The 27,689-nt window shown below is 36.5% G+C and overlaps 1 protein-coding gene across 1 annotated transcript; it reads right to left on the bottom strand.

The window, feature by feature from the left end:
• Positions 1-1,299: 1,299 nt before the first annotated feature.
• On the bottom strand, positions 1,300-27,546 carry exoc3l4 (exocyst complex component 3-like 4; the record flags this gene model as incomplete). The annotated part of the gene is given in 14 exon segments (NM_001144794.1): positions 1,300-1,575; positions 5,506-5,624; positions 5,709-5,861; positions 5,962-6,084; positions 8,881-9,004; positions 13,412-13,510; positions 15,019-15,119; positions 15,654-15,779; positions 15,883-16,000; positions 19,294-19,912; positions 23,168-23,386; positions 24,848-24,928; positions 25,159-25,449; positions 27,334-27,546. Coding segments are annotated over 13 exon segments (2,364 nt in total). The 5' UTR covers positions 25,424-25,449; positions 27,334-27,546.
• Positions 27,547-27,689: the final 143 nt, after the last annotated feature.

Raw genomic sequence — 27,689 nt, 5'->3', positions numbered from 1 at the left:
TCCATGCGCAGGGCGCAAACGCTTTCAGGGCGTGTCATGACGTGTTTTTGCTAATTAAAGGACGGGAAATCTGCCTTGCGCTATGGCGCAAGGTCTAAAAGGGTTGAGTTTATTTTCTTAATGAGTTATAGGTGTGTTTTAAGAATAAACCAATTACAGTTTCATCTCCCATTCCCTTTAAGAGTCAGCTGTGTCATGCCAAGAGCGCATTCGCTATTTGCAGGACGCAAAGTAAGTCTAAGTGGAAAAAATTAGCATTTCACAAACAAACAGTTAAAACAGAGCAAAAAACTGTTAAACAGAGCATCTACTGCGTGAGAATGAGAGATAATGGATCACTTTCACTTTCGCTCTTGGATAGGGAAACCTTTACGCACAGACATCAATTAGTCTATAAATAAATACTTTTGTTTGTTAAGCGCAAATATTTGTTTCAAAACTATTTCTTAATTCAGTTCTAATTTCCAGCAAACGAATAAATGAATAATAATAGCAAAATGTGCTCAAAAACCTGAGTTATATCCTAAAACACATGCTGTGCCCCATATGGTCTAAAACCTGACAGGTGGGCAAATCTAAGCTTGTTTTTAATAAAACAAATATAAATATGGATATAATAAATAATACTGCTAATAATAATAACATTTTTAGCAGCAAATTGTTATTAATGAACTGAAAAAGCCTCTCGAGATGAAGAAGACATAACAGTGATTTTTTATATTTATGTAGGCTAGAAAATAATATGTTTTGTAATATTTTAATCCTTTATATTTATATCCTATATCTATTCTTATTATATCCTTAATATTTAATTTTTTCATATATAAAGATATTTGCTTATTGCTCTCTTGCGTGCGTAAGCGAGGCGCAACTCTGCGCCGGAGTTTAGACCGGGTTAGTTTTGGTCTAATGAAAAATCTATTATAGTTTCTCAAAATAAAACATAAAAAATTTGTGGCTAAGAAATAATTATTGTTTAGTGTGGTTATAGAGATAAATTTGGTAAATTGTTAATTTTGAGCTCTAAAAAAAGTCATATGAAATAAAAACAAATTCCAATATAACACCATGAAACCATGACTCCTTTGCTCATGCTCATGAATGAGGACGCATGTGGCCAAGACACAAAATTTAAATCAAGTAATTTTAGGATGTCAACATCAAATTTATGCATATAAAATATATTTTCCCAACAACAAAATTGTGGCTAGTGAAAAAGCAGAGTGGCTAGTAACATTGGAAAACTACTAGCCACAGTGGCCGGTGATTAAAAAAAAGTTAATGTAAAGCCCTGCACATGTTCATTTATAAACATTGCAATCATTTCTCCCTCTTCTATTGAAGTGTATTTCTTACGATTATCTGTCTGGCATGATGAAGGACAGACAGGAGAAGGGAGCACCTGCCAGACAGTCTGTGTTTGCTGAAGCTTGAATCTCACTAAAGAGAGCTTGCTCTTTATTCCCAGAACTCCCCAAGCTCTGATTCAGCTCTGCCAGTCGCTGTAAGATAACGTGCTTTTCCCTGCCTCTTATTATTCCTCGAAAATACAGCACTGAAGAGAGATGGCTCCTTCTGGAACAGGAGAAGCATTTGTTAAATAAAAATGAAAGACTTAAGCCCAATTTACACCTTAACATCAAGTGATCTATCTGCGTAGCTAATTACGTATACATTTGTTAGTTAAGTTGCTAATGCATACATGTTTAGTTGTACGAAAATGTAAGATTTTTAAAAGGAAGTGTGGCACCGAACTATCAAACTTAATCACAACCGCTATTGGAGTATGGGCAAATTGCACTAAAATGTATTAATAAGATACAAAAAGCTATGAATGGACGTGTGATCACCTACCTGATTTCGCAAAGTGGCATAGATATTTACATTAGATGTCGCCTATGCTATTGCTATTGGTCTATTGAAAGGATTGTGTCAATAAAGCCGCCATTTTAGCACAGGGTAGCGCTCCTTTGAAATGAATGTAGGTCCAAGGTGTAGTGGAGGACGGGCCATCCGGAGCCATAGATATGTAAACATATATACATATACACTCACCGGCCACTATATTAGGTACAGCCGTCCAACTGCTCGTTAAAGCAAATTTCTAATCCGCCAATCACATGGCAGCAATTTAATGCATTGAGGCATGTAGACATGGTCAAGACAATCTGCTGCAGTTCAAACCGAGCATCAGAATGAGGAAGAAAGGTGATTTCAGTGGCTTTTAATGTGGCATGGTTGCCACGGAGGATTAAGGCAGTTTTGAAGTCAAAAGGGGGTCCAATCCGGTACTAGTAAGGTGTACCTAATAAAGTGGCCGGTGAGTGCATCTATGATCAAGAGTTTTCCCAGTGGTCAGTATGCAAATATTTTTTTTCAATTCCGAAAATTATAATTTTTCTATATCGATAGATAAGTGGCCGCATGGGCATTGCCGACAGAGAGTGTGTTTGTGTGCATTGAAATGTACCTGTTAAATTTGATCTAATCTAATTTGATTCTAACTAAGGGAGCGATTTGTTTGTAAATCAATCTCCAAATTAAAAACCTAGATGTTTTCTAATGGGCTGAAAAAAACCACTTCAGTTTTCACTTCAATTAAAGATAGAAACATGTTAGGATAGTCAGGATTTGACCTTGTTTAAGCAAAATAAAAGAACAGTCATGGCCATTGGATCTTTCTTCTTAAAAGGTAAATAGATTTGTGTGTGTTGCTGGTTCAGTCCCGGCCGGGTCATTTGGCATTTCTGTGTGGAGATTGCATGTTTTCCCCGTGCTTACATAAGTTTTCCTCCGGATGCTCCGGTTTCATCACAAAACAAGTTCTGCGGTATAGGTATTTTGTATAAACTAAATTGGAAATAGTGTATGAGTGTGTATGTGTGTGTGTGTGTGTGTGTGAATGAGAGTGTATGGGTGTTTCTCAGCACTGGGGGTTCACAAGTTGCACTCATGAGTTGTAGCCTCAGTGCTGGGTTGCGGCTGGAAGGGCATCCACTGCATAAAACAATTGTATAATTGGCTATTCATTTCGATGTGGCAACCCCAAATAAATAAAGGACAAGGCTGAAAGAAAGTCAGTGAGTGAGATTTGTGTGTCGTCACCCTAAATATGAAATGGAATGGCACCCCAAGTCTTCTAATAATTGAAAGGTAGCAAATGCATCAAAAGTTAGAGGAGGGTGAGATGGGGGAGGCAAAAATACATGGTAAAGAAAAAGTGGAAGATGATAATTCCCCTAACCACATATTTTCACTATTCTTCGCTAAGATTGCTTCAGCAAAATGAAGTGCATCTTAATCAGGCATATGTTTTCTGTGGTGGATGCCCTTCCAGCTAAAACCCAGCACAGGAAAACACCCATGATCTCTTTCATTTCTACACACACTCATATACTACGGCCAATATTTACTTATCCAATTCACTTATACCACATGTCTTTGCACTGTGGGAGAAACCAGATCACTTGAAGGAAACCCACATGTACAGCGCGAGAGAACATGCAAACTCCATAAAGAAATGACAACTGGCCCAGCTGGGATTTAAACCAGCGACCATCTTGTTGTGAGGTAATAGTTTTACGTATTTCTTCACATATTTCCAGTTGGACAAAAAATACTGGAACCACTTTAGAACTGTCTGATAGACCACTCAATCTGCCTTTTTAGTGGCTAAGAAGATGTGGTTCAGCACTCTCAGAAGGGCATTCAGTGGTGTGGGCAGCCTTTAAACCAGCTTGAAAGTGCTTACTGAAGTAATTGGAAAACCCCAATTTTCCAAAACAGAGATAGGGCAGCAACATTTAAACTTCTGTAATTTGTCTGTGTTGCTCTTCAGTAACCCTTTCGAAATGCTAGTGGGCAGTGGGGTTTCTTAGCAAGTGTTTTGAGTTTACGCTGGAAATGCATGAGATGCTATGGAGTTAGTTCAAATTCATTCATTAATTTTCCTTGGGCCTAGTATCTAATATATCAGAGGTCACCACAGCAGAATGAACCGCCAACTATTCCAGCATAAGTTTTAAGCAGTGGATGCCCTTCCAGTCACAACCCAGTACTGAAAAACACCCATATACACTCACATTCACATTCACACACATACACTATTTAGCTTATTTAAACTATTTAGCCAATTTAGCTTATTCAACTCACCTATAGCACATGTCTTTGGACTAAGGGAAAACAGAGCACCCGCAGGAATTCCACATGAACATGGAGAGAACATGCATACTTTACATAGAAATGCCAACTGGCCCAGTCAGGACTCAAACCAGCGATCGTCTTGCTGTGAGGCAACAGTGCTAACCCCTTAGCCACATGTCAGCGTGTAGTTTAAACGGGTGGGAACCGGTGATCATTCAACAACTTTGATCATAAAACTAACACAAAATAAAAATATCCATCCAGAGCTCCTCTGTGGGAATTAAGACCCATGGCACCTCAGGCCCCGCCCACAGTTATTACAGCTATACCAAGTTGACCAATCACAAAACTTGCACTTGCATCATAATGACCTGTAGTTACGTTTTTTGAGAGGTGTTATTCAAGGTCCACATAAGGACATGGCAAAGGCGACGCTGGAACTACCATGTGTACTCGACACATTACCTGACAAAAGTCTTGTCACCTATCCAAGTTTTACGGACAGCAAATAATAACTTGACTTCTAGTTGATCATTTGGTATCAGAAGGGCAAAGGCCTCTAGATTATGCTTATTTTACCCAAATTAAACATTCACTTCACTTATATAAATAGTGTACAGGATAGAATATAAAGTCATGGTGCAGTAAAAAACGAATTAATATTGTGTATGACTCCCATGAGCTTGGAGGACTGCATCCATACATCTCTGCAATGACTCAAATCACTTATTAATAAAGTCATCTGATATGGCAAAGAAAGTGTTCTTGCAGGACTCCCAGAGTTCATCAAGATCCTTTGGATTCATCTCCAATGCCTTCTCCTCAATCTTACCCCAGACATGCTCAATAATGTTTAAGTCTGGTGACTGGGCTGGCCAATCCTGAAGCACCTTGATCCTATTTGCTTTCAGGAGCTTTGATGTGGAGGCTGAAGTATAAGAAGAAGCGCTATCCTGTTGAAGAATTTGCCCTCTCCTGTGGTTTGTAATGTAATGGGCAGCACAAATGTCTTGACACCTCAGGCTGTTGATGTTGCCATCCACTCTGCACATCTCTCGCACACCCCCATACTGAATGTAACCCCAAACCATGATTTTTCCCTCACCTAACTTGACTGATTTCTATAAAAATTTTGTTTGTTTTTGTAAAAATTTGTGATGATTGGGATGCAGTTCAACAGACGATTCATTAGAGAAATCCACCTTCTGCCACTTTTCCAAATGATCAACTAGAAGTCAAGTTTTTATTTGTTGCTCTACAACTGGGATCGACGATAAGACTTTTGTCAGGTAGTGTACAAGTATAAATTGACCTTTAAATTCACAACCACTGTAAACCTAAACAATATAATCTCACTCTCACCCGATGTCAGGATAGTTCTCAACCAGTGGCTTTAGGTTGTGTTTTACATCACTTTTTTTGCACCCAATGATCTGACTCAGCTGGTTCCCAACTGAATGGAGCCAATCTGATGTAGAATGCTACAGAAAAAGTAAGGCAGATGTTAGAGAGTTGTGACCAGAAAAAAAGCACCAACGTTACAAATTGCTTAATAGGGATTGTACCATATCTTGGAAAATCTCTTTCAGTTCCTCCCACTGTTTTGTGATTTTAGCTGCAGCCGTCTCGTTCTTCCTGTTTTTGCACGAGTAGTTATTCTTCATCAGCTGAGACACATATTCCTTCACCACGAAAAAGTGAACTTCATTCACAAAGGCCTAAAAGTGCCCAAACAAATGAAATAAAGAGAGAAACATTGATATATCGGAAAAAATATCAGTGTGTCTGTGTATATACATGAAATAGCTGCAGTCTCACCTGTCTATATTTAGGACTCATGTATTTGCTCTGCTCAGAAAGACTCTTGATTCTGGTGGCGAGCTGTGAAAAGTCTTCATCAAATGAAAACCATTTCCCTGTCATCTGTCTCCTGAGGAAGGGCTACAAACAGAAGCTCTTTGTTACTTAGCTATTTTTTTAAATACATTTGAACTGCATATTTAGAGACATCAATGCTTACTTTTATAACTTAGCTATTTAAAAGTTAATATTCATATAATTGTGTGTTATAATCTGAATGGCACTGTATATTAAAGGGTCACGAAACACCAAAACACATTTTTTGAGCTGTTGACAGTCGTATATGTGTCCCACACTGCTAAAAACACTATTAGGACACCTATATTTCACTAAAAAGTGTAAATTGGTTGTTTTTGCGTTATTTCAAGCAAATTCGTACTTCCTGTTTGAAACGAATTTTTGAGGCTGCGTCACGGCCATGACATAATAGCCTGTATTCCAGCGTGCAGACTGGGCGTCTGTGCCCGAGTGTGTCTTATTACGTCTTACAGTGTGCTGCATTAATGCATGAGTAAGGCTTGGTTCAAACCAATCAGCGCGCTCTATTGTGCAACTTCATTAATATTCATTAGTCACCGTGTTTTTACGCGACATAGATGCCACGTTGTGTTGGCAAAACAAGCGTGAAGTGTTGCTTTTATAGTTTGCTGCCGTTAAGTTTCGTTTTCATTTTCTCTCTGTGAGAGCTCATCTGGATCACGTGTGGATTAACAGTGTACGCGACGCTCGACAACAATAACTTACGTGTCTAAGGAGGATTATTGTTTACCTGAGAGCTGTTCTCAACTGCAAACGCTGAGATCCGGATTCGCTTGTAGTCTTCTCTTCATAAAGACGCGGCTCTAGATGCTGTTGATTGTCCTGTCTCTACAGATTTGGTACGTGAGCGACCAGTGCTCTTTGTTTATTCAGTTTGTTCGTATCGAACTAAGTTAACTATTGCACCGAGTGCAAACATGTTAGCACCACAACCAAACTTTAACCTCGTGTAGGGTTTTTACCGCATTTAGTGACCGGAATAACACACGCGGCTTTCTGACGCTACCTGCTGTGTGCATCTAAGTTTCCGGAAAATGCTGAGTTTTTTTCTCTCATTCGCCGTGCGGTATCAAACGTTGCATGAAAAATACACGCTTAGAGCAGATCCTCGAATCAAATATCTCGTTTGTCGCGAGGGGCATGAATGAATTCCCTGAATGAAAGAGCCAAACTGCAGTTAAAGTCCACCATTTAATAATTTGGCAAATAATTCGACTACAGATGTCCATGTAGGTTAAACACCATCACTTTCTCCTGTGTGTGAGTATTTTGACTGAAACTCGCTCGTGCCCAAATAGACACTCCCACACCATCCCACTTTAGTTCCTCCGACACTCCCCCCTAAACAGAGCTGGACACGCCCACTTTTCAGACTTTTTCCAAAGTAGAGGTGTGAAAACACCCTGCTGAAACGAGGGGGTTTCATGGCCCTTTAATATTTCCTTGGTGTGTCAACTCTCTTAAATATATATTACAATAAACTTAAAGGGCATCAATGATGAAAATTTACTTTTTAAGCTGTTTGGACAGAACTGTGTGTAGGTATCATGTGTCCACAGTCATATTGGAGTGATACGAACACAATAAAATAGGATCCAAACCCCTCTCATTTTAAGGCCGACCGCATTGTGATATAGGAGTGCGGTTTCCCCGCCCACAGAATTGATTGACAAACGCGTTTTAACATGTCTCCGTAGTAAGGCATATACTGTGGATTCATAATCACTCTGGATGCCTCGCACCCAGCACACTACCTGTTCGAACTGTTGTCTGGTCGGCGCTACAGAGCACCGAGCACAAAAACAGCCAGACACAGGAAAAGTTTCATTCCTCAGGCCATCGACCTCATGAACAAGTAAATATTTCAATACTGAGCAATAAATATGTGTGATACTTTCTCATACGCACTTGTACACAGCACCTTATAACAATATACAATGCAATACTTTCTTCATTCGCATTTGTACACAGCACCTTGTTACCTGTATATTTATAACAAATCTATACAATTCAACATCCAGATCTTTTTGACTAAGTGCATCTCTGTTTAATGTTTATCGTCTTTTTTTTCATATTTATTTTGTGTTGTCACTTTATGCACACTGGAAGCTTCTGTAGCCAAAACAAATTCCTTGTCTGTGTGAAGCACACTTGGCAACAAAACTGATTCTGATAAAAATGATTCTAATAATTATATCCACAAGACAGGACATGTGCAAAGTAACTGGATTTAAAATTCTGTTCAGCTCGCTGTGATCACCAATTATCATCGACTGTGATCAAGAATGAGATTTACATGTCTAAAACATTTTTAAAACAGTGCATGTTTGTAATAAAGACAGTAAAATCGCTACATAATTCAACAGCAAAGGAGCGTGTCGGTACAATTATAAACGGAGACACTTCAATCCCGGGTTGTGGACATTAAACCACAGTTGTAGAATGACTTGCCTAATTACCTTATCCTGCCTAGTTAACCTAATTAACCTAGTTAAGCCTTTAAACGTCACTTTAAGCTGAATACTATATCTTGAAAAATATCATTATGTCATATGTCATTATGGCAAAGATAAAATAAATAATTTATTAGAAATGAGTTATTATTAAATTATTATGTTTAGAAATGTGTTGAAAAAAATCTCTCCGTTAAACAGAAACTAGTGAAAAAATATACAGGGGGGCTAATAATTTAGGAGGGCTAATAATTCTGACTTCAACTGTATACGCCTACGGGATAGAATGTCTGGAGTAAGTTGTGGGTGCAAGTCATTGATGCCCTCTATTGTCGATGACGTTAAAAAATAAGAAAGATAAATGACACTAAGCATTGTTTCACACCTTGACATCTGTTTTGAACTGCTCCATCAGAGTCTGTCTCAGTCTGGTGGTCAGTCCGTCTATTTCTTTTCGAACCTGCTCTAGCTGAATCTGACAGCTTTGCTTATAGCCTTCCATGTGCTCTCTGAAAAACAAAAATAGTTTTACACTCGTGTCAGCTGGTCAGAATAGAAACCTTTAAATAGTTTATATTTTCAGTTTTTTTATGTGTTTTCAGTCCACCTGAGGCAATTTTCGTACAGCATTAAAAATACAAACACACAGCAATATTTCTCTTAATTTAGACAGAGTTTAGGGCATCACAGTGGCCCAGATGGGTTAGTTGGAATTTCTGTGTACAGTTCATTCTGCTGTGGCGACCCCTGATTAATAAAGGGACTAAGCCGAAAAAAAATGAATGAATGAATGAATGAATAAATAAATAAATCAATAAATAAATGAATGAATTAGTTAATAAATAAATAAATTAATTAATTAATTAATGCATGAATGAATGAATTAATGAAAGAATAAATGAATGAATGAAATTCATAGGCAGAGTTTAGGCAAGAGTTATTTTGTAAAGTGATTGCAGTGTAAAATGCTCACTCCTTAATCTGGTTTGGTAGATATTTTATTACTTCTACATTGCTATATTGATTTTGTCTGCCAGAAATATTTTTTATTAGATTAAAAGTCACAATTGTATAATAATATAATAATTAATAATCATATGTCCATTCTGATAAATAAAAATTCACCCATGAATAAACTATTGGCTCTTTGTTAATGTATTCTAATATATAATATTATTTAAGTAGTTTGTAGTCATGCTTTTGGTTTCTTAAGCAATGCAAGGCTGCATTTATTGCATTTAACAATTTCAAAACACAAACACAAAAAGAATAATGTTGACAAATATGATTTTAACTTATAATATTAAAATATGCAATGTATGCATAACAATATACACTGACTGGTCACTTTATTAGGTACACTATACTAGCAACGGGTTGGACCCCATTTTGCCTTCAGAACTGCCTTAATCCTTCATGGTATAGATTCAACAAGGTACTGGAAATAATCCTCAGAGATTTTGGTCCATATTGAAATGATAGCATCACAAAGTTGCTGTAGATTTGTCGGCTGCACATCCATGATGCGAATATCCCATTCCACCTCATCTCAGAGGTGCTCTATTGGATTGAGTACTGATGACAGTGGAGGCCAGTTGAGTACAGTGAACTCATTGCCATGTTCAAGAAACCAGTTTGAGATGATTGACATTTAATACATCCTGCTGGAAGTAGCCATCAGATGATGGGTACACTGTGGTCATAAAGGTATAGACATGGTCCTACAATCCAAATCGTGAATCATCAGACCAGGCAATGCTTTTCCAACCTTCTATTGTCTAATTTTGGTGAGCCTGTGCGAATTGTAGCCTCACTAGTACCGGGTTGGTTCTTAGCTAACAGGAATCTCAGTCTTCTGCTGCTGTAGCCTATCCGCCTCAAGGTTGGACGTGTTGTACATTTAGAAATGCTCTTTTGCATACCTCAGTTGTAACGAGTGCTTATTTGAGTTATTGCTGCCTTTCTACCTGCTCGAACTAGTCTGGCCATTCTCCTCTGATCTTCAGCATCAAGAAAGCATTTGTGCTCACAGAACTGCCGCTCACTGGATATTTTCTCTGTTTCAGACCATTCCCTGTAAACCCTAGAGATGGTTGTGCTTACATTCCAGTAGATCAGCAGTTTCTGAAATACTCAGACCAGCCCATCTGTGTATGGCCCAATGATGTCAAGTTCAAAGCCTCTTAAATCATCTTTCTTCCATATTCTGATGCTCGATACAGAACATCAAAACAAAGCAGCAAACAAAATAAAGTAAAACATACACAGTATATAAAATAAATAAGTAAAGTAAAAGTAAATAAATAAATAGGGAGAAGACAGTATAAACCAGTGGAAAAACTATTTTGTCAAATCAAATCAAGTGGTACTGTTTTAATATAATTCATAAATAGATTCCAAATCATTTATTTCTTGTCGGCTTAGTCCCTTTATTAATACGGGGTCGCCACAGCGGAATGAACCGCCAACTTATCCAGCAAGTTTTTTTACGCAGCGGATGCCCTTCCAGCCGCAACCCATCTCTGGGAAACATCCACACACACACATTCACACACACTACGGACAATTTAGTCTACCCAATTCACCTATACCGCATGTCTTTGGACTGTGGGGGAAACCGAAGCACCCGGAGGAAACCCACGCAAAGTCAGGGAGAACATGCAAACTCCACACAGAAACGCCAACTGAGCCGAGGTTCGAACCAGCAACCCAGCAACCTTCTTGGTGTGAGGCGACAGCACTACCTACTGCGCCACTGCCTCGCCTAGATTCCAAATCTTTTTGAATAATTCACCCTTTCCTCTCAAAAAATATGTGATCTTCTCCAATGGTATACAGCTGCAATCTCCTGAGATCCACAGTCCAATTGGTACATCAATGTCTGTTTTCCATTTTAAAGCAATGCATTTTTTAGCTATTGTCAGCAACCTTTCAGTAAGTTTAATAGCATAATTATGCAGGAGGTTAGAATTTGTGTAATTGCCCCATAAACATATCTCTGGATCCAATGGAAAATCAATTCCGTGAATCTGCATACTTGTACCCAAAACACTTTCACTTTAGGGCACAGCCATATAGAATGCAAAAATGTACCTTTTTCTATACCACAGCTGAAGCAGATGGGTGAAATATGGTTTTTAAATTTGTGTAATCTGGATGGAGTATAATAAAGCTGGTGTAAGTATGTTTAATATTTAATATTTGTGTGGAATAGTGGTGTAACGATGAATACAAATTTTAATTTCTTTAATTTTTTTAAAATGAAAAAACAGTGCCCCATACTTTTAAACAGTAGTGTACTGCTTATTTGGGTTGTAGCCAATAAACTTAGAGCCCTATCATACACCCGGCGCAATGTGGCGCAAGGCACGGCACAATAGTCTTTTGCTAATTTCAGCTCGGCGCAAGAGTCATTTTGAGAGGTTGCGCCACACTGTTTAAATAGAAAATGCATTTGCGCTCATATGTGCGCCCATAGGCGTTCTGGTCTAAAAAAGAAGGTGTGTTTTGGCGCATTGCTATTTTGAGAAACTGTAAATAGTCTGATCTTTAGACCAGAAAAAATTTGGTCTATTGTCTGGCGCAAAGTGCGCCTGGCTTACACACTACACACAAGATGTAGAGCAATACGCAAACAGCTTTACATATGAAAAAGATATAATATATTAAGGATATATATATAATAAGGATATATATATAGGATATAAATATAAATGATTAAAATATTAGAAAACATATACATTTCTAGCCTACATGAATTTAAAAACCACTGCCTTCATACTTTCTTCATCTCGGGAGGCTTTTTCAGTTCATTCAATTTGCTTTTGTATAATGTTATTATTACTAGCTGTTTTATTTATTATATCTATATTTATATTTGTTTTATTAAAAACAAACTTAGATTTGTCCACCTGCAGGTTTTAGACCATATGGGGCATGGCAGGTGTATTTGGAAATAACTCAGTATTTTGACCACACTTTGTTATTATTGTTCATTTATTCGTTTGCTGGAAATTAGAACTGAATTTAGAAATAGTTTTGAAACAAATCTTTGCGCTTAACAAACTAAATTAATTATTTATAGGCTAATTGATGTCTGTGCGTTAAGGTTTCCCTATCCACGAGAGCAAAAGCGAAAGTGAACTTACTTTATGTTATGTTAATAGCAAATGTGCTTATGGCGTGACGCAGCTGGCTCTTAAAGGGAATGGGAGATGAGACTCTGATTGCTTTATTCTCAAAACACACCTATAACTCATTAAGAAAATAAACTCAACCCTTTTAGACCATGTGCCATGGCTCAAAGCGGATTTTCCCGTCCTTAAATGAGCAAAAATGCGTTCTGACACGCCCTGAAAGCATTTGCGCCCTGCGTTTTGCGCTCTGCGCATGGACCGTCAAAATAGAGCCCATAATGATTAAAAGATGTGCAACATACTAATGAACACAATAATACAGTATTCTCTGCTTTGTTATACTTTAGATATCATTGAAATGTGATATTGTTTTGATAAAACCTGTTTTTCATTTGAATAGAGGCAGATCTTTTGTTTGCATTTCAGTTTCACCAAATAATATCACGGAAAGCATCAGGGACTTTCCCTGACAGTTGCCTCATAGCCTTGATAGTGCCTAAATTCCTAGAAACCACGTGATGGATCATTTGTGTTATGCTTTTTTTTTATTCATGGTGTGTAACTGCTCGTGTCTTCTCTGAGTGATTTTAATCTGAAACTCAAATAAAACTGCATTTCAGATTATAGATTGACAAATTGCTTCCTCTAGCTATTCAAAACCTCTTGGCATTATCCAAACATAATCTATCTAAATGGATTTACAAAGCAGGTTGTGTGTTATGTTGATTTCTAGTGAGTGTAATGGTACTTTTGATTAAAACATACTTGTCAAAGGCTTACTTTAAATCACTGAAGCTGTTGATGTAGCTGATGTGATACTCTGCCCAGAGAGAAGAGTTCGAGAAAACGCTGCAGGACTCCACAAACGCTGATTCAAACCTTCAAACACAGTCAATGGAACAGAGACATAAAAAGAGACATAAAATTGAGCATTTCCTAAGAATAAATAGTTTCAAAATCATCTGATTGACCAAATAGTAAGGGGAAATAATCATGGGAATGCATGTTAAAGGGATAGATCACCCAAATATGAAATCTACTCCTTATTTACTGCCTCTCAAGTGGATTCAAACCTTGAGGAGTTATTTGTTTATCCTAAAAGTGAAGGTGTTGGACCACCAACACCTCCAACCTGTTCAAGAAGGCTTACCAGCGCCTATTTTTCTTAAGGCAACTTAAGAAGAACCAGCTTTCATCAGCCGTCTTGGTGAACTTCTACCGCTGCACAATAGAAAGCATCCTGACCAACTGCGTCACAGTCTGGTATGGAAGCTGCTCTGTTGCTGAGCGTAACGCACTGCAGCGGGTGGTGAAAACTGCCCAACGCATCACAGGGACCACACTGCCAGCTATTGAGGACATCCAGAGGAAACACTGTCTGCGCCGAGCATGCAGTATTCTGAAGGACACCTTTCATCCCGCTCATAGACTATTTTCTCTCCTGCCTTCCGGCATGCGCTTTACGCTCCCCTGGACAAAAACCAGCAGACTGAGGAACAGCTTTTTCCCCAGAGCAGTCTCCCTCTTGAACTCTGCCCCTCACTGACTTTTTGCCCCCAATACACCCCCAACTCTCCTCTAACTTAAACTCCTCAAAATCACTGCACTGTTTAACATTTGCACATTTTAAAATTTGCACATATTCATTGCACTACATTACACTGATTTACTTATTCTAACTTTACATACCCACTGCACATATACATTTGTAATCATGTTCATTTATCTGCACGCTTCTTATTATTAATAGCATCCTGTACATATATTCATCTATTGTAAATCTGTTCATAGCTAATAAAACCTGTATATAATGTTAATAGTACATCCATCTGTAAATATCACCATAGTTTTTATATAACTGCACTTAATAACTTATACCTGTATCCTGCACTTGCAGCTATTGCCCTGCTGGTTAGACCTCAACTGCATTTTGTTGCATCGTACTTGTACATGTGTAATGACAATAAAGTTGAATCTAATCTAATCTAAAAAGGAAGATATTCTGAAAACTGGTAACTATTAAAATCTATAGGATCAAAACTAAATACTATGAAAGTCAATAGTTACAGCTTTCTTCAAAACATCTTCTTCTGTGCTCAACGGAAAAAAAGAAGCTCAAACAGATTTGTGACAAGTAAAGGATCAGTAAATGATGACAGAATTTTCAGTTTTGGGTGAACTATCCATTTAATCTACATAAAAAAATAAACTTGCAAAAAAGGAAAACTAAAATTGATATTTTTACTCCAATAATTGTCAAATCGCCCTCTAAATAGCTGATACATCAGTTAAGTATTTAATGAACAAAATATTGATTGCATATACAAACGCTTTCAGAGCTGCTGAATTGGTACTGCTAAGTAGCATGTTAATGCTTTTTGACAAACCTTTTTGGAAAGCTCTTCAGTTCATCCAAACAGGACCGCACAACCTCCTTCTCCAGGGTCACATCGATTCTTCTAGACCCTTGAACGTGCCCTTTAATATTCTGGGAAGATAAACAGCTTAAATGTGTTTTTGCATTCTTCTATTGACTTGCTTTTAATTGACTGAAAAACACACACACACCACTTAACAAGTCAGAATGTCACTGGAATTTATTTGAAAAATACATGAATTACACCAAGTGGCAAGTGGAATGTACTTATAACTAAAATGTACAATAACATCAGCATATTACAATAGTTACAAACACAACCCACCAGTTGGGTTTATTTTTATATCAAGTAAAACAATTTGATTTTGGAAAGTATGATTAGGTTATCTTTCTTTAATGTGCTTGTTACTTTATTTGAAATCTAATGCAGTGACATTCATACGCTGAGTGTGATTTAGGTGTCCAAACATGTGTAAGGGTCATTATAAGTTAAGCTAGAGGTCCTGTACTGCCCTCTGTTGGTAAACCAATGACCTTCAGAGTGTGTGGCCAGATAAACAGTAAATCAATGTGGGAAATTCCTTTAACACTCATTTGTCTTCCACATAAAACCAATGAGCTATTAATGAAAGTGTGTATTCTCACCGTCCAGATGTCCATGTCAATGTGTGAGCTGTAAATTCCCTCATCAATCTCTGGTTTTCTTCTTTCCTTCCACATTTCCCCATTCTCCAACTCAATAACCCTGTCAAGTGATGTTCGCATATCAACCTGTTTAGAGAACACGAGTTTAGAAAATCTGTTATCTACAACATACTGTCATTCTAGTTTCAGTACCAGCATCATCTCAGATGACATGTGCTTTTTTATTCACCTTTAAGCGACTGCAGTATTTCATTTTGATCTGATTAAGGAAATCATTGTCCAATGGGAGAGCTCTATTATCTTCCTTCACCTCTGGCTGCAGAGAGGTACTTCCCATTATCTTCTCACTGAGGAAACCACAGTTAATTACAGTTTTAGTAATAGACATAATTGTAACCCTTAAAATACTTACACATCAGCAATTAATCTCATTTTGTCATAAAACAAATGTTGAATATTTCTAACTCTTAAAGCTAGGGCTGCACAATATTGGAAAAATATAAAATTGAGATATTTTTTTTATTCTGCTACATATGAATATAATTTCACTAGTACTTCACTAGAATAACCATTTGGAAAGAACTGATCAATATAGATCCATCTGCATAAAATATAATAAACAATCTACAAGCGTAGATAATTCAATAAAGTAAAAAATACAAATTAAATAAACAGTGTTTTATTGTTTTCAGAGGATTCAGGTACGCAGTGTTTGAATAATCAAATGTAAAATAAGCAGTGGTGTAAAGTAACAGATTACTAACACTCAAACTACTGAAATTGAGTAGTTTTTCCTCAGGAATTGTACTTTACTAACTAGTTTTAAAAAATGTGAACATTTACTTTCCCTTGAGTCATTTTTAGTGCAGTATCGGTACTTTTACTCCACCATTTTCCTTCAACCTGCAGTTACTACTTTATTTTTTCTTGTCTATGGGGATTGGAAAAATCAGTCCTGTGATTTCTGTCCAAATTACATATACAAAGTAAATCGCATCATAAGGAACAACCTCAAAACATGGGCGATTCATAATTTTCAGCAAATTGTTTGGAAGCATTAAAAGTGTCCAAGAAGATATCCAAAATCTGTACGCACATTGACCCAGAGTCTGTATAGATGCAGGTCATGTCACTGATGAAAAGATGACCAATGTTTACTGTATGATGACCGAAATGGCCTTAAACACACAGCAGGCACAAGACATCAACATGACGTCAGATTAACATTGTACCCTAACATCATGGGGACGTTGCATTTTGTTTGAGAATGAAAATTAAGTTGACATTAGACCCCAACATCAGGCTGACATTAATGTCCAAACTAAAATCAACCAAATATTAACTTCTAATGATGGTACAGCTTGACATTGTGTGGACGTTACCACTATGATGTCTATCAGAAGTTGGATTTTAGTTGCCATATCGGATTTATAAATGTCAGTATTTGACGTCAATATGACGTTGGTTTAAGATGTTGGCTCGATGTTGGATTTGAGTGACTTTCTAACAACCTAAAATTGTTAACCTAAAACATTGTCATTTGACGTCATTATTGGACGTCAAAATAACGTTATCCTTAGACACTGGCTAGACATTGAATTCTGGTCAACTGACATCACAACCTAAATCTAACCTAATATTATCTTCTGATGTTGTGGCAAAAACTAAATGCACTACAGAATGTTACGTTTACAAACGTCCACAAATTACATGTAAATGCATCAGCTTTTTACAGCATAATACTCCCATAATACTCACTACTCTTGAGTACTTTGAAAGGTCTACTTTTTACTCATACTTTGAGTAACATTTACAAGAGATACTTTTACTCTACGTGCACTTCATTTTAGGCAAGTTATGGTACTTTTACTTAAGTATGATTTTTCAGTACTCTCTCCACCACTGAAAATAGCACAGCATAGTCTTCATTGGATGAACAATTCAATAAAATTAATCATTAATACTTTTTTAAAGTTACAAAAAAATGCAATACAAATACAATTTCTGATGCCTGAATGTTTTTAAAATCCATCACAGGCGTAAAAACATGCCTAAAAAAACACTTGCAAAATGATCCGTTGTAATCCAGACTCAACACCGCATATTCTGCAATGTGACTATTGCGAATGATCACATTGTGATATCAATGCTGAAACTATATATTGTGCAGCCCTACTTAATGCACATCCTTATAAATTATTACTATTATTTATAGTTTGCAAAATTATGGACCAGCACCATAGATATCAACACTAATAATCACACAAAAATGTTTCTTAAGCATCTAATCAGCATATAACGATGTTTCTGAAAGATCATATGACACTGAAGACTGAAGCAGCCACCTGCCATGCGCAAACATTTTGAGGTGCAGTGGCCTAAATCAAGAAACAATGATAGCTGTTTGTGAAATAAAAACACATATTGCAAAATCATAAGGGAAGTTGCCTCTTAGCACTTCTCAGGAACCTGAAACAGGTCACTGCATCATGATAAGCATCAATATAGACCTTCAAGGTACACAGAACAATCTTTAATTTCACAAAAACAACACTCATGGTCCCATATTGGGTCCTGTCCTTGAGAAATAAAGCCCTTCCTCAGAGCAACCTGCAAGAAAGGTGCTGTTGTGAAGAGCTTCAGGCTTGAAATGGTATGCTTAGCTAGTAAGACGCAACCAACATAACCTGCTCCTTGTCTTTTCTAACCATGCACAATTGCACAATATCTGTATGAGCAGACACACATGGTGGAATGCATACTTGTGCACACCCTGGGGCCATCTGTGTACCATCTAATCCAAACCAAGAAGGGCATTGGTCTGGGGACAATTCATCTGGAAGTTTGAGGAACAGTGATGTTCATGGTAGTGCAAAAAAACTTCACAATTGAACTCCCCAGGACACACAATAATTTACACTACTACTACTGACTAGTGGATGAGATGATGGACAAGAATACACCTTTCTGGTAATTGATTTACGTGACCTTTTGTAATCAAAAGTTTTCAATAGTATATCGCCTACTGTACCAATTAATATTAATTTAGGGTTAATGAGCATGTGTACAACTGGAAAGGGGGTGATATATGATGCAATAATTGTTTTATCTCGTTTAATGTTTTTTCATAACAGTAACCTATTTTTTTTTTTTTTGAGAGGTGCACATCAGCATCTGCGTCAGCCAGGTTGAAGGGTATGTGACTATACAAAGGTTGCGCTAGACCAGTGTTTCTGGTGGACCATCAACACTGCAGGTTTTAAATGTCTCCTTTTGTCTGTCACACCCATTTCAAGTCTTTTGGTCTCTGCTAATGAGCTAATGACCTAAATCAGGTGTGTTGGATTAAGGAGAAATGGAAAATGTGCAGAGCTTGTGGTCCTCCAAGAACGTGGTTGAGAAACACTGCGCTAGACCATCCATGTGCACTTGATGCAGAAGTATAAATCAGCCTTAAGTCAGCAACTTACAGCCCATACTAGCACTATTCTCAAACTTTAACTCACCAAGCATGGATCTCCACTGAGGAGGGAACCACTGCTGAATGTGACTTATATTATTCAGCTATTCAGTCAGAGGAAATTGCAATGCAATTTTTTTAACAAACATAAAGACAGACAGAAAGAAAAACTGACCCTACCTGGGGTAGCGATGAATAATGAAATCTAGAAGAGCGTAGTAATCCTTCAGCTCTGTCACTTTTTCTAGAAGTGTCTTTAAATGTTCTCCTACAGCCTCATGATGGCAGGAAACATATGTCTTAAACACATCAAATTCTGGCGGATATGAGCTCACAAGTTCAGTCTTCACTCTTTCCAAATCCTCCAGTATAGCTTTACCCAGAAGCCCCAGGTGCACTGCCAGCCAGGAAATGTTCTGCTCTCGGCTGTCCAGGTGAACTCTCTTCAGTGTATCTCGAACACCATCCCGTACCGCAATCCTCCACGATTCCCTCCATCCCTGCATCGCTCCTGGCTCATCCTGCCTCTTCTCCTCCTCAAGGATAATGTATGCTACATACACCAGCAGTTCTTTATTGCGAGAAGGCAGAGTACTTGAGTTGCGTACAATGTCAGACATTTTATTGCGTAGTGTACCATAGAGCAAACTGAGATCTTTCTCTTTATGGACGAGTTCAATCGGACAATCTTCTTGATTCTGAGATTTACGCTGTTGCTGAAGCTCCAGGCGTAGAGAGAGTAGATTCACATAGGCCTCTTCTAAAACTTCCATCTCTATCAGTTTGTTAATCTCCATAACTGCAGCAAATCAGAAAATAAAAGGTCAAAAAGAAAATTCTTGTAACGACACACTTGCATCAGCAGTTACAATACTTCAGTGTGGAATCTTTTGTTAGATCTCTGCCTGATTCTGAATATAATCTTATGATCAGGGCAATGTCAGCACATGTGATGTCCTTTGCAGATACTGAACACAGTACTTGCATTGAACTCGCATTGTGAGTTCACTCTCAGACATGTTTACACATGTTCAGACATACAGTTCCAAAAATATCTAGCTATAGTACTCATGTTCTGTTTCACACTGCCATTCAGAAATTCTGGGTTAATGTTCATGTGAGCATATTTTCAATCTTGTTTTGTAATCAAATTACATTGCTTACTGTACCATCATGACTGACTATAAAAAAGAATAATAATCATCTTTACTTTAATTAAAGGTGCTATAGAATGAAAATCTGAATATACCTACCGTAGGCAAAGTTGAATAATAAAAGTTCAGTGGATGTAAACGACATATCGTGAGCCCTAAACATCCTTTTAAATATCTCATATAAATACTGTGAGCGTAAAATCCCAGTAAAAAACAGGCCAATCTAAACAAAACACTGTGATGATCCACATGGGATCATTGATATTAATGTCTCGGCAGCATTTGATTGGCTTGTTGCCTAGTGACATTACAACAATATTCCCCCCTTATTTTTAAGTTTATCCAAGCTTGTATCAAACTTAAAATGTATGTGGGTCTCTTATTTGGTAAACAAGACTGTCATCATAGAGCTCACATGTAATGCAATAGGTATGGAGTATGTCATCTCATCACAGCCCATAATCAGATAGAAAATGCTGAATTTCAGCACCCTCAGAGAGGCATACATGAAGTCTGTTTAACTGTATCTTTTTTCAGTTTAATGTGTAAATTGTGGAATTTCTCACATGTTTGTAATGAGGCAACAAACACATGTAGACTGCTGAATATATAGAGTGTTAAATGCACATTTGCCAATAATTTCAAAAACTCATCTGTTTATGTGGAGGTTGATATTAATTCTTGCCTGTGTGTTCATATCCATTAAACCCACAACATACAATTCTAAACAACTCATAGTCGGCAGGGGAGAACTTAACCAATAAGCAAGGTAAGCAGCCGCTTAGGGCCCAAGGAAATTAGGGGCCCCAAACCAATGCCAAGAAGCCTATATTAATTATATAGCTCTTTTATACATTTTCTATCATATGTTGTAATATCTGTCTATAATTGTTAGAATTTTAACGCTATTAACTTTTTTTCAAAACCGGAAACCCCCATGAATAATAGAACATTCCTTCTATACTGCACATGCGCAAAGTGTGAACGCAGTGCTTCAATCAAGTACACTGCCGGTCAGTGTTGCAAACCTAGCTGCTTTTCAGACCCTACTTTCGCCAAATTTTCAAAAGCGACTAGTGAATGTTTTTAGTTGTTACTGGAGATTTTTAGAGCCTCTCATGTGTCTGTGCCATTCCTAATGTTACTCTTCGTAATGAGCTGCAGGTGATGTCGCAGGTTTCTCCCCCGCCTCAGAGCACTTAACGGCGGCACAGTGCCTCACAGCAGATCATTCATCTGCATACCGACGGCAAATGTTTTAGCCCAGCAAGGTTTTTCCCTTAGTGATGGTGAAATGAAGCTTTCTAAAACAGTGAAGTGCTCGACTCAACTGTATCGGAAAAGGTTCGTTACTCGAAGCTTTCTAAATCAGAGCTCAATGAGGACCTCTTCTGGTTAAAGTGTGGGAAAGCACTGTGTTGCAATAATGTCAAATGTCCACAACTGACCAACTCATTCATGTAGTAATACAACAACAGTAATATAAACAAACTACTCAATTACTGTAGTTTTTACACATAAGGTATGTTCCATTACACCACCGATGAATAGTAAAATCTAAGGTATTCAAAAGAATTTACATTTTTAGTATTCCAACTAGTCCTTCACCCACCTACTTGTTCCAAGCGGGGATCGAATCGGCGAATCCTGCATGGGAGGCGAATGCTCTAACGAGGAGGCTTTGAGAGTGATGCTTTTGGGCTGCACTAGCCGGTTGGCCTCCGTTAAACACTATATTACGATATGCAGTGCTTTTCTTAAAAGATGGTTGTAAAAAATGTTAACACACTTAGGTATGGTTCAAAACCTTTTTACCATAAATTACTATTGTATTTTAGTTTAATTACTGGTGTGTGGGACCGGTGCAGGGCTTTGAAACAGTAGAAATGTATGTAATCGACGCCTAATCTCTCGACACACTATACTAAACCCAGAGGGTGTTAAAACCTTTGAATCAAAATTCGAAGCAGTCATGTGGGTATAGGCGAAAACGAAGCTTCGGACATCACTGATCACGTGATTATGGCAAAACGATTAACTCTGGTACACTGCTTCACTGCGAGACGTATCTTTTTTTGATGCAAGCTTCAAAGCCTCGGCGCACAACGTCACATTACTAATTCCCCTGGTACAGTTAAACCAATCTGCTCCTCTGTTTTAAATGTACTAATTTAAATGGACCTTTTAACATTATTCTTTTCTTGCTGTTGTTCACAATCACGGTGATTGTAGTGACACCAGTCTGCCAGCAATCAGAGTAGAGGCAGGTAAAGTGTGCAAGAGTGAGAATGTTGAGAACGTTTGGGGGGGAAAGTACAAATACGACAAACAATGAGACGCAGCTTTCTCCACGATCCTGTTGTCTGGCCAAAACATTATTTTTTAATTTATTGCCTTTAATTGTACATTAGAAAGATAAAAGTTCCTTTAAATATTAAAAAAATATATAAAATATACTTTAAATATTTATAAAACATGCAGTTTATTTTTCAAAACTGCTATAGGGTCCCATACCTGCAATTGCTTAGGGCCTCCAAATCACTTAGTCCACCCCTGATTGTCGGCCCCTTTTGTTGAGTATAATTATAATTTAGCCTTGGAGGAAACTAAGTTACTGTTTAGCATAGGAATAGCTCACTCACTCCTACTAGCTAATAGTTGACAACTGAGGTATGAGTATTTTGCGTGTGTGTGTGTGTGTGTGTGTGTGTGTGTGTGTGTAAGCATCAGGCACTAATTAATATTCACATCTGTTCCCAGATCTGTTGCACAACAATGCAGGGTTTGCCTTAATTGTTAACCAGGGAAACCATGCTTCTATGTTAAAGTGGGGTTTTGAACAATGAGAAAGCTAAGTAACCCAAGATGAGACACACTTTATACTTGTCAGACAATCATACCTGACAAAGGCATTGCTGGGATCTCCGGCAGAACATATGTGTCTCTGAGCTCCAACACCATCTGGCCTTCACATTCATCAGCAACCTCGGGTTTTGGCTCTTCTGATAGAGGCATGGCTTCTGTGACAGTGACAAGTGGTTCCTGTTTGGGTTTTTTACTCAGACCCAAACTCCGCCTGATCGATGAGCCCTTCTTTTGCAGTGTTATAACATCAGAATCTAAGAATAAAATTAACAGTTACAGTTTATGCAATTATTTGTAACATAATGTGTAACAAATTTAGAAAATAATATCCAAAAAAACATTTGACTGATCAGAAAAAAACTTAATATTAAAAAAAATATAACGTATAATATATATATATATATATATATATATATATATATATATATATATATATATATATATATATATATACATACACACACACACACACACACACATACATACATTTATTTTTTATATATATTTATAACAAAAAAATATTATATATATATATATATATATATATATATATATATATAATATATATATATAATATAAAATATACATATATATACATATATATATAATATACACACATATATATACATATATACATATATATATATATATATATATATATATATATATATATATATATATATATATATATATATATATATATATATATATACATACACACACACACACACAGTTGAAGTCAGAATTATTAGCCCTTCTTTGATTTTTTCTTTTCAAAATATTTCCTAAATGATGTTTAACAGAGCAAGGAAATTTTCACAGCATGTCTGATAATATTTTTTCTTCTTGAGAAAGTCTTATTTGTTTAATTTCGGCTAGAATAAAACCAGTTTATAATAAAAAAAAAATAAATAAAAAAAACATTTTAGGTATAAAATTATTAGCCCATTTAAGCTGTATATTTTTCGATAGTCTACAGAACTAACCATTGTTATACAATAACTTGCCTAATTGCCCTATCCTGCCTAGTTAACCTAATTAACCTAGTTAAGCCTTTAAATGTCACTTTAAGCTCTATAGAAGTATCTTAAAAATATCTAGTCTAATATTATTTACTGTCATCATGGCAAACATAAAATAAATCAGTTATTAGAGATGAGTTATTAAAACTTTTATGTTTAGAAATGTGTTGAAAAAAACTTCTCTCCGTTAAACTGACATTGGGGAAAAAAATAAACAAGGGGGCTAATAATTCTCACTTCAACTATATACATATACACATATATATCATAATATTCTAATGTCTGAGATACTGAATTTGGGATTTTCATTAGTTGTCAGTTATAATAATTAAAATAAAAAAAAATAAACATTTGAAATTTATTAGTCTGTGTGAAATGAATGTATACATTATACAATATATAATACCATTATATTCTTGAATGGAATTAGTGAAATAAATCAACTTTTTGAAGATATTCTAATTATATCACCTGTATACTGTATGCTGTATACTGTATGTCCCTTTTTAGACCTATTTAATTAATGTATATTCATAATTTAAAGACAAGCATGGCTTAACTCCTAAAATATTTAAACAATCACTATTTCTAAATTGTTATTAAACAACTAATATCAACACATCCACCCATGATAGCCTAAATCACATTTTGCTTGTCTAGAGGTGAATCTAATGACATGCAGAGAGCAGCCACCTGACATAGTTCTGGTAAGAGGAGGTTTTTCTGTCCTTGGACTTCGAAAGGAAGATTGTCCTGGAGATCCTGTGATCAAGCCTAAAAAAAGAAACATGTCAGATATTTAATCTAATCAAAAGCAAATAAACATGCAACTACCATGTGTTCAACAAGCTGACATTTCACATGGTTCCTTAATTCTTTGATATACTATTTAGTAAAACCAAACTGGGTTACTATACTTTATGAGTACAGTCTCTGTTTTATTACAACAGACTACTAACACAAGAATATTTTTTTTACATCAAATCAAGTGGTTATACACTTACTTGGAGAGTGCAGCGGTTGTAACTGAGCATTTGAGATCTGGCTTTGTCCGTTGTTTGTATTCTCTGGCTTTTTGTTTTTCATAGGGCTGGCCACTTTTTTTAAACTTGCTCTGAATGACTTCATAAGTCCAGTGCTCTTCTGCTTGACTGGGCTTTCCATATGTTCTCCACCATTTTTTAAACTCTCTTTTGCATCCTCATGCCATTCTGGAAGGTCATTAACCTCATTTGCTTCGTCTACTTCTTCTTTCACAGTTTCTGCCATAATAGCAAATGTAAGTTGGATCAAGCCTGCAGGAAAAATCAAGAACTTTAAATAAAAGTTGAATGTTTTTGACCGCTACAGCCAAGTGTGAGAATGCAACTGTTGAATCTATCAGCAGGGACATCGTGAACTCTGGAGATTTTTATTTACTGACAACATGGCTTTTCTTCACTGTGGTGGAATCATGTACGTTGTCATAACAACAGAAAAAACATGAAGTCATATTGTTTTTACATTTAGCAGACACTTTCATCCAAAGTGATTTACAAAGCTACTCGATTCTTTTACAGATCTGTTAATAGACCATTACACTGTAAAAGAAATGCAGGGTTACACACAATTATTCATGTTGTCCCAACACAAATTAATTAAGTTAACTTGACACTTTTAACAGATTTATATGGATTGAACATAAAACAATAAGTTGTCGCAATGAAATCTCAAGAATTGTGTTGTTTCAGCTCATTTTAAATAAGCAGTTTGAACGAGCAAAAACTATTTTTTTTGAGTGTATTACAGATGCAAATAACTAACATCTAGGTTAGCCTATTTTTAAGTCAAAATGTAGAAAACATTTTACTTTCTTATTTTGTCTAAAAGTGCAACTGTTTCAATTAAAATGTAACCTTAAATAGATTCAATTCATTCAAATCAACCCCCCCCCCACGCGCACACACACACACACACACACACACACACACACACAATGTCCAGTTCTTTTAACTTCCCTTTTGCTTACACTGAACTCCAATGCCCTATTTTATTGCTGTTCAAGTAAATAATAAACTCATGACACAGTAAACATGTTTTTGATGCATTGACTTAGATTTGCCCAGAAATACCAAGGTAAAACTGTGCTTAATGTTGCAAAACCATATTAAATTAGTCATGTTTGACTATGTTATTAGCAAATTAACTATGGATTTAACCTTTACTATGACTTTTGTTTGAAAATTGTGGTTACAAAAGGTATTCAGTGCACCAGAAAATAACACAGAGGTAAAGTTGGTTTTATATTCGGATATTTAGACATTCTCCTTATTAATATAACTTCAGAAAAGTATTCGAAATATTGAAATCATATTATCACCCAATGATTATCAAAGGACAGCATTGTTTACAGTCAATTAAATAGTGTTAATGTTGTTTTGAATTCATACCTGCATGCTAATACTGTGCGAATATTCAAATTAGCGTGGTAAACAACAAAAAACTAATAAATAAATATATATATATATATATATATATATATATATATATATATATATATATATATATATATATATATATATATATATATATATATATTTGCTTGTTCAAACTACTTAATTAAAATGAGCTGAAATATCACAATTATTGAGATTTCTTTTTTAATGTTCAATCCACATAAATGTGTTAAAAGTATGCTAACTTAATTGATTTGTGTTGGGACAAAGTGAATAAATTGTGTGGAACCCTGCATTTTTTTAGTGAATATAGAGACAGTTAAATGAATGAATGTGCGAATGTAAAACCAGCTTTACCTCAATGAAAGACAACATGGTTAATATAGGCTATTAAAATACATGTTATTAAGGGCAACTTAAGTTTTAATAAAATATTATTTACATGTACTTTGCATGTACTTTGAGCCCGTTCTTTCACTTAAAAATGATAAATAGGCTACTTGTAAGTCATGAAGTATGAGTTATGAAGGAAGCATTGCCTTTATAATGCTATAAGCTAATAAATAGTGTAGCCTACCTAAAGCACTCACCGAGGCACAACAAGATCTCAGCTTCAAACTTTCATTTTGAAGGTCAGTTAGTTTTATTGATCGCTTAAAAACAAACCATCATTTCTTTGCAACAGTAGCCTACATATTTGTTTGTTAACATGACATTGCAAAACAAAGCCCGCCCCACACTCACCTGAGTTCCAAAGTCGTCAGTGTCTGGTACTTTCACTTAAATGTAGGAGGAAATCATACAGCTGGCACACAAACTACCCCGACCCGTTGTAACGCGAAATTTAACCATAGCTGGCTAACTTTCCCATCTGTGCGAAACTACAGAAAATCCCTGACGCTTCCAACAGAAGTTCTCATATTCACCTTGAAACGCCACCGAAGGCGGGAATGTGAGCTGCGCATGAGCGCAGGAGGGTCAAATCTTTGTATAGTTTCAGATTCAGCGCCGAGTTTTAGGCTATACAGGATTTACTGACTTCATTGTTTTTGTAAAATGATTACACATCACTTTCAGATTCCTTTAATCTATGGAAATAC

The sequence above is a fragment of the Danio rerio genome, chromosome 13 (assembly GCF_052040795.2).
Source record: "Danio rerio strain M-AB ecotype USA chromosome 13, GRCz13ab, whole genome shotgun sequence".
Classification (NCBI taxonomy): Eukaryota; Metazoa; Chordata; class Actinopteri; order Cypriniformes; family Danionidae; genus Danio; species Danio rerio.
Note: the sequence above shows the minus strand (reverse complement) of the source record. Positions and strands in the feature narration are given on the sequence as shown.